Raw genomic sequence first — 8,088 nt, forward strand, 5'->3', positions numbered from 1 at the left:
GGGGGCAGCCTGGCTCACATGGAGCCGGGACAGTGCGGGTCGGGCCAGAGGCGGCATCTGCACACGCCCGGGGCATGTGGAACCCTTGCTCAGAGGAGCCCACAGGGCCTTGTAGTGTCTGCGTTTCTGGGGACTGTGGGCTGCTGGACAGGGCGCTCCTCCGCTGCGAACAGGCGTGCCACGTGGCCAGTGTAGGACCCTGAGCCACAGCGGAGGTGGTCGCTGGAAGATGGTCTTGCCCCCGCACTGGGCAGGCAAGTCCCCACCACGCCAGGCAGTTCATTCGCAAGAGGCTCCTGGAGGAGCGCCATGCGCACAGCTCGGGGCGGGCGCTCCACGGGGTCTGTGTGACTCCGGCCCCTTCCAGAGCTGCCGTCAGAGTCCTCGGGCACCCCCTGTTGTCTCGGCCACGGCGCCCAAACCGTACCCACTGGAGTCCTGGACGGCCTAAGCGCGAGGCAGCCCAGCTGCCACGATGCCCACAGCTCGAACCAGCTCCCCGAGGCCGCTGTCGGCCCCGCCCCCGCGCACGTGCCCCGCTTCCCCAGGCGGCATCAGGGACAGAGCGCCCACAGGTGGGGAATAAAAGTCCTCCCAGGCCCCCAAGTCCCCCCAAGCCTTGCACCTCGTTCCTGTTCTTAGGGCACAGGCAGGCCAGCATCTTCTCCATCACAGATTCTGGGGACATGTGCATGTCACCTCACCGGACAAGTTCCCGAAACTTTATGGGGGTGTCTGGACCCTGAATGTTTGTGGTCCGTCATGGCGACGTGTTCACGGTCCAACCTGCCCCCTCACAGATGCTCCAGCCAGGCCCACAGAGTGTCTCACAGGTGACCACTGTGTCATCGATGAAACGCGCCCATTTCAGGAGTGTGGGGAGGGAGAGCAGGGACAGGCGGGTGGCATGGGACTGGCAGGGAGCCTTGGGCAGGCACCGAGAGACCTCGGTTCCGGCCCCTCCGGGTGAAGACACGTGGGCTGCGGCTACCAGAAGCCGGTCCTCCTGGGGTCTCTTCCATGCGTCTCCGGGAGGATGAAGCCCGTGTGCAGAAACACTCCTGCAAAGCAGCGGAGAGAAGCCGTGACCGTGTGCGGAGGAGAGAGCCCGGAGGAAGAGCCGTGGCCAGAGAGGCGCTGAGAGCTGGCTGTGCAGCACTGACCAGTGGAGCGCGGCACGCCGGGGACGCAGGTCTTAAAGTCACCGCGGCTGCCGTTATGCCTGGACACAGTGGATCCTTGGGGATTTATAGAAACATAGCACAAGACAAGTTCGGGTCTCTTCTAGCTCGACTGTGCTTCCCGGGGAGTCAGCGTGTCCGTGAGTCTCCTTAGTGTGGCCTCGCTCTGCGAAAAGGAGAGAGAACGCATCTTTGGAGATGGTCCAGGGACCTCGGCAAAAACCCCAAACTTAGTTCAAGGTCAATAAGACTTATTTTCGAATTTGACTTTTGGGGTCTGAGGTCACTGGGAAACAATACCATTTAATCAAAATGATAATGAAAGGCTTCAAAGGCAAATCTAGAAGGTTACACGGATATTAAAAAACAACTGTTCTACTGGAGAAGACTCTGTTTTCTTGAGCAATCACAGACCCGATAGAGACAGGAGGAGGCCCAGGAAACAATTGTGATACAACACAGAAGCCGCCTTCCTGGCAGATAAATTCAGAGGCTCTTATTTTTTTTTTAAGATTTTGTTTATTTGTTTGAGGGAGAGAGGGAGCGCGAGCGGGGTGAGGGGCAGAGGGAGAGGGAGAAGCAGACTCCCCGCCGAGCAGGGAGCGGGTCTCAGGGCTCGATCCCAGGACCCAGGACCCAGGACCCTGAGATCATGACTGAGCCGAAGGCAGACGCTTCACCCACTGAGCCCCCCAGGGGCCCCAGGATGAATTCAAAGGTAAGGAAAAACCTTTCACAATCCCATCAAGACAGACCAATAGTCCAAGGAAACCTTGTCCTGTTACCAGACAAAAGAAAACTTGCAATTTTACATACGTACATTATCGATATCAAAGCTGCTTCTGTAGGACAGTTTAGAAAGCCCCTTTACAAGTAAATTCGGGCAGCAGCCTCGGACGTCAGGAGACGTCGCCCGCCTGGAGCCCTCATCTGCAGATGTCCGGAGACACACAGACACGGACGTCCCGGGGTCACTCGGGCTCAGAGCCCCCGAGTCCGGCTGGGTGTCGCGAAGACGGAAGGCGTCCGGTACCTGCTCTCACAGCTGAACCTTTCCTAGCGCGTGTGGGGAAGACGCTTCAGATCCGTCTTGGCCCCTGAGCCGCTGTGGCCGGCGACGGGGCCTCCGAGGCGGGGTCCATGAGGTCGAAGCCCCCTTCCCCTGCGGGGCCGGGCGACGGTGGGCAGCGCCCCAGTTATCCCCGGGAGCCTCCATTTCGGGCACGATGAGATTTACAACGTGAAGAGACAAGAGAACGCCGTTTTCTAGGGGTCTCGGCGTCTGTTTCTCTGGTCCTGGAGGTCTAGCGTAGTGAGCGCGTCGAGTTCTCCGCGGTGCCGGCGTCGGACAGCCCGGGCACCTCCGTGCACGGTGGGTCACAGCCCTCCCCCCGTCACGGGCCTCACGTTCTCAGGGATCCCACCGGTCAGCGCAAGCGCCGGGACCTCCGGAGGTGGCGGCTTGTGCCCTCGAGCTTTGCCAGACCGAGCGTTCTCGTCTGCTGGCCGGAAGCCAGACGTGGTGCGTGCCCCGCACAGCCTCCCCTCTGCTCCCTGCCCAGCTTTCTGCCCCGACCCTCAGCCTCTAGCTGGGCCTCCCTGTCCCTCTAAAGCCCCCCAGGGGAGGCGAGTCCGCCGCACAGCCCCAGGCCTCCCTCGCCGGCCGCCGTGCACGCCGCACCCCTTCCCCAGTGCGTGGGACCCACCGCGGATCTCCGGGCCTCCTGCACTCAGGAACCCGAGGCGGCCCCCAGGCGTCTCACGGACGGGTCCCTTCCCCACACAGAGGTCAAGGACGCCCGCGCAGGGCATCTCTCCTGTCCCTCCTGGTGCCCCCATGTCTCGGGGCAGGCAGAGCGGGAGAAGGAGGGGGTGCTGCAGAAGGCGGGGCGGCGGTTTCTGGAAGGGGTTGACTTCCCTGCGAGGCTTCTCCTGGGCGCCACCAGCCAAGGAGATCGCCACACCCTCCTGACGCTAAAGTTTGTTCAGGGGCCTTCCCGGGCTCCGTCACCACACCGCGATGACCTCAAGGCTGTGGTCCTGGAGGCAGCTCCTGCCATGGGAATGGGGGCAGAGTGTGTGTCCCAATGACAGGGCAGCGTGAGGGGCAGCTCCAGGGTAACCCGCGGTCACGTCCTCTCCATGACCTCTTCGGACACCTGCCCTGCCAGTCACCAGTCCCTGTCCCACCGCCGCCTCTAGCCAGGCTGGAAACGCAGCCTCAAGGACCACCGCTCTGACAGTGCTGGACACCCTCCCCCTTGACCCGCCGGACACGCCAGCAACGCCCAGCCCTGCCTGTGACAGTCCCCTGTGACCCAGGGTCTTCTGTCCTCTGGCAGCCTACCCTGTTCGCTCCCAAGTGGGGTGAAAGGCTCACCCCTTGCCACCCTTGGCAAATACTCCCTCATGGGACCCGCTTTCCCGTCTCCCTTGTCCTGGACCCCAGCGACCCAGCGACCCAGCGACATGCCTATCGCCGGATCTCTAGTCTAGTCCAGTCGCTGGTCCCTCCCACGCCCAGTGGCTGCCGTGTGGAAGGGTTTGGTGCAAAGCCCCGAGGCCCCCAGCCGCCCAGGGACCCCCCAGCTCCTCCCAGCGCCTTTACCCGAAGTGCCAGCTCCCCCTCCCCACTGGAGAAGAGAGATGCTCGTCCTGTCCCTGCCAAGACTCACCCCTCTCCACCTTATCTGTGAGCAGGGAGTGTCCTCCCGCCCGAAGCGCACCCCAACCCCTGGGTCCCGGGTCCTGGTCCCCGGTCCTCGGTCCTCGGCACCGCGACTGGTCGGGCCCTTGTCTGCCTTCCCCTGCCCTGCACGGCGCTTGCCGGCCATCCCCACGGGCCGAGCCGTCGGGGCACAAACGCTGATGGAGGGCTGTTCGGACAGGTCCCCTCTGTCCCAGTCAGCCCCTGTAAGCCTCCGGACGATGACCTGTGAGCCAGGTTTTGTCTGTCCTACTTTCCGGATGAGAAAGGGAGACGGGAGGTCCAGTGATGGGTCCACAGTCAGCCCTGAGCGCGCGCCGACAGGCCAGAACTCAGAGCCAGGGCCGGCGGGGCGCTCGGGGCTGGTTGCCCACCCCCCACCCCCACCATGGGAAACACCTGCCCACTGGCAGCCTCGTCCCCTGGACTTTGGTTCCCCTTCCCAACCCCCACGCTAGGGAGATGCCCCTGGAGGTCACTGTGCCGGGAACCCACTGCTTTGTCACTGTCTCAGTGGAAGGGCTCCCGTCTGTCTGCCCCCAGCACGGGACCCCCGGCACAGGAGCAGACTGTGGGGGGCGGGAGCTCGGGCTGGGAACTTCAGGAGGTTTTAGCTTCTGGCTGATGCGTGGCCTTCAAAAAGTGACCACCTCTCTGGGACTGTTTCCTTCTCCATAAAAGGGGGAAACACTGACCCCATGCATGCGTGTTGGGAGCAAAGGCAGTAGTTGCGCACATACGGGCACTTGGGACCAGCATGCATAAGGGGAACCGGTGAGACTGACGGGGCTCGAACCTGGGCCCGGTGGGGGGCCTGGACACACCACAGACATCTACTCATTTCAGGCTGCCAACAACCACTGGAAGTAGGAACGGCCATTACCCACACGCAACAGAGAAGGAAACTGAGGCACACAGAGAGCTTCACTGTGCCAGTCCTCGTGGACAGAGGTAAGAGGGGCCAGGACCCTGCAGGACCCCGCAGGACCCTGTAAGAGGAGGCTCAGAGGGCCTCCTGAGTCCCTGGCTCTGCTGTGACTCCCCTCCATATGGAGAGGGGACCCAAGAGAGGGGTCAGAGGACACCGGCCCAGTGGCTCAGTCCCTCCGGGGCCTGATTTAGGCCCACCCCACAGGGACTGGGGAAAGAGGCTCCGCCCGGCTCTGGCTGCCAGAGAAGAGAGGCTCTCTGCCACCTTCCGCCAGGGACAGGGCCCAGAGAGGGCGTTATGGGCCCTGGGGTCAAGAGAAGGCAGGGGCCTCTGTCCCACCCGACCTCAGCAGGCCCGAGCGGGTAGAAGCACTGTGCTACCCAGGTTGGCACACCCACTCGGCATGTGTGAGATCTCTGTGTTCTTCCAAGGAGCAAACCATGTAAACTCTTCCAGTATGGACAGAGCAGGCCGCTAGACGGGAGCCCCGGGGAGGCAGTGGGAGGCAGTGACTTCATGGTCCCCCACCCCGGGGGCCGGCTGCCCCAGAAAGCAGGTGCCGGGCCTGGACTCTTCCTTCCAGTCCACAGGGACCCGCAGCCTCATTATACAATGTTCTTACTGCGGTTTCACCTTGGGGAGGGGCGGGAGGGCGGCCTCAGCAGCTCTGGCAGGAACCTTGTAGGACCAAAAACTCTCCCCACCCCCCACCAGTAGGAGTCGTCCCTCAGATGACTGGCCACAGCCTCCGTTGCCCTGGCTATGACCCATAACCTCTGGAAACAGAAAAATCCCAAATCCCCCCAGCGGCAGTGCCCGGCGCAGGTGTCCCCTCTGGGCCTGCCCGCTCCCCCAGCCTGAGCGTGAACTTGACGGACGGCTCTGGGCCTGCTCCCTCCTCCCGGCTGTCTTTATTCAAGCGCAGACGCCCAGGTCAGTCTCTGGTGGGGGATCCAGGACCCGCGCCCTCCCACCGCACCAGGCAGGCTCTCTCCACATTCTGGGGCACCCAGTCTCTGTCGAGGAGGACATCCCGGGGGGGCGGTCAGTGGTGTCGAGGACCTGCTGTGTGCATCCCTGCAGCCCCTTCCTTGGGGGGGTCCTGGGGACAGAAGGTTGGGCCATCCTTGAGTTGGGGGTCACCTGTGAGCGCCTCCACTCTGGGGCCCAGCCCGCCCCCAGCCCTCTCCAACCTGAGGGCGCACACCCCTCCATCCCGGGGCGCTGGGGAAACTTAACTCTGAAAGTGGCTATAAACCTAAGGGGCGGGCGTGGGCACGTGCATGTCGCGTGGGTAACCGGTGCTCCAGGATGGACACAGCAGGGGTGAGGCCAGACAGCTCTGGGGGTGGGGGAGTAAGTGGGTGGCACGCGTCAAGGCAGCGGAAGTCCCAAGTGACCTGCCGGGTGGGGCTTTGGATGCACAGCCCCTGGGTTCCCCCAGGGGGACGGTGATGAAGACGGCCTGGGGCTTGACCTGGGCCAAGACCACGCCCTGGGGGGACCGCAGGGCAGAAGCCGAGGGTGGCCCTGCTCCGGCCAAAGCTGCCACCCCAGAAGAACAGACGCAGTTCTAGGGTCTGGCGGACTAGAGCGGGCCTGGGACGCTTGGGGGCAAGAGTCCTGCTCTGACCCTTGAGTGGCGGGGCAAGTGGCCTGGGCCTCCGTGTCCCCTCCTGTGAGGGCCGCGTCCGGGGAGCAGGGAGGCCGCGGCTGCGCGGTCCGGAGCGGCCCCCCCAATAGCTCCGCGCCCGGGGCGCCCGGCCGTGCGGGCCTCGCGGGCAGCGCCTCCAGCACCCTCGGCCCCTGCTGGCGTCGGGTCGCGTCGGGGGCCGGGCCGCGGGCGAGGGGGGCGTCGAAGGGGACAGCGGGGGGCGGGGCCCGGGCGGGGGCGGGGCCTCGGAGGGGGCGGAGGGAGACGGCGGAGTGAGGGGCGCGTCCGGGGACCGAGACCGCACGCCGGGGGCGGAGCCCGCACGGCGGGGGCGGAGCCCGCACGGCGGGGGCGGAGCCCGCGGGCCCCTCGGCGGGTAACTGGCGCTGGACGCCGAGCGCACCCTCCGCGTCTCCTTGGCAACCAGCCCCGGAGCCCCCCTCCCCGTCGCGTCAAGAGGAAATGGGCGTGCGCGCGGCGTGCGCTTCCGGCGCGGAGAGGGGCGGGAGCGACTGTGAACTGGCGGCGGGAAGGACCAATCGCGGAAGACGGCTGGCGAAGAGCCAATTGCCGGGGCAGGAGGGGGCGGGAGAGGGCGGAGCCTGAGGCGGGACCGACGGGGCCGAGCCAACCGCGGTGACCAGGGGGAGGGCCGGGGCGGGGCCGGCGCTGGGGCGGGGCCGGCGCCGGGGGCGGTAGCGGCGGCGACGGGACTGCGGCCTCTTCAGGCCGGGTCTGGGGTCTGCGGTGCGGGGCGCGGGCTCGGGGTCCGGGACGGCGGCCGGCCTGGCCATGCTGCAGCTGCGGGACTCGGTGGACTCGGCGGGCACGAGCCCCACGGCGGTGCTGGCGGCCGGCGAGGAGGTCGGCGCGGGCGGCGGCGGCGGCGGCGGGGTCGGGGTCGGGGGGCGGCCGGGCGCGGGCACGCCGCTGCGCCAGACGCTGTGGCCGCTCAGCGTCCACGACCCCACGCGCCGCGCCCGCGTCAAGGAGTACTTCGTGTTCCGGGTGAGGCGGGCCGGGCGTCCCGGGGAGGGGCCGGGCCGGGGCGGGGGCGGGGGCCGCGGGAGGGGCCGGGGGGCCGCGGCGGACCGAGCGTGACCGCCGCCGCCCGCGCAGCCCGGCACCATCGAGCAGGCGGTGGAGGAGATCGGCGTGGTGGTGCGGCCGGTGGAGGACGGCGACATCCAGGGCGTGTGGCTGCTGACCGAGTGAGCGGGGCGCGGGGCCGGGGCCGGGGGCGCGGGGGCGGGGGCGCGGGGCCGCGCGGTGACGGCCGTGTGCGGGCAGGGTCGACCACTGGAACAACGAGAAGGAGCGGCTGGTGCTCATCACGGACCAGGCGCTGCTCATCTGCAAGTACGACTTCATCGGCCTTCAGTGCCGGCAGGTGGTGCGCGTGGCCTTGAGCGCGGTGGACACCATCTCCTGCGGGGAGTTCCAGTTCCCCCCGAAGTCGCTCAACAAGTAAGTCCGCGAGCGGAGCCGCGCCGGGGCCTCCGCTTCCCGGCGGCCTTGGGTCTGCCGCTGCGGGAGCCGCTGCGGTGGGCGGCGCGGGGGCTGCGGGCGCGGGGGCTGCGGGCGCGGGGGCTGCGGGCGCGGGGGCTGCGGGCGC

The 8,088-nt window shown here is 66.7% G+C and overlaps 2 protein-coding genes across 2 annotated transcripts in view; one reads left to right on the plus strand and one right to left on the minus strand.

The window, feature by feature from the left end:
* Nucleotides 1-5,719: 5,719 nt before the first annotated feature.
* The window catches only part of WRAP73 (WD repeat containing, antisense to TP73), a 16,998-nt gene continuing 14,629 nt past the window's right edge, over nt 5,720-8,088 (minus strand). Inside the window, exon 13 of the mRNA XM_059376806.1 lies at nt 5,720-5,921. Within this exon, the coding sequence (XP_059232789.1) occupies nt 5,735-5,921 (187 nt within the window). The 3' untranslated portion in view covers nt 5,720-5,734. The remainder of the gene's footprint in view (nt 5,922-8,088) is intronic.
* TPRG1L (tumor protein p63 regulated 1 like) overlaps nt 7,147-8,088 on the plus strand; it is a 3,756-nt gene continuing 2,814 nt past the window's right edge. Inside the window, exons 1-3 of the mRNA XM_059376808.1 lie at nt 7,147-7,481; nt 7,593-7,684; nt 7,764-7,940. Of these exons, the coding sequence (XP_059232791.1) occupies nt 7,266-7,481; nt 7,593-7,684; nt 7,764-7,940 (485 nt within the window). The 5' untranslated portion in view covers nt 7,147-7,265. The remainder of the gene's footprint in view (nt 7,482-7,592; nt 7,685-7,763; nt 7,941-8,088) is intronic.

This window comes from Mustela nigripes, chromosome 14, assembly GCF_022355385.1.
Source record: "Mustela nigripes isolate SB6536 chromosome 14, MUSNIG.SB6536, whole genome shotgun sequence".
Taxonomy (NCBI): Eukaryota; Metazoa; Chordata; class Mammalia; order Carnivora; family Mustelidae; genus Mustela; species Mustela nigripes.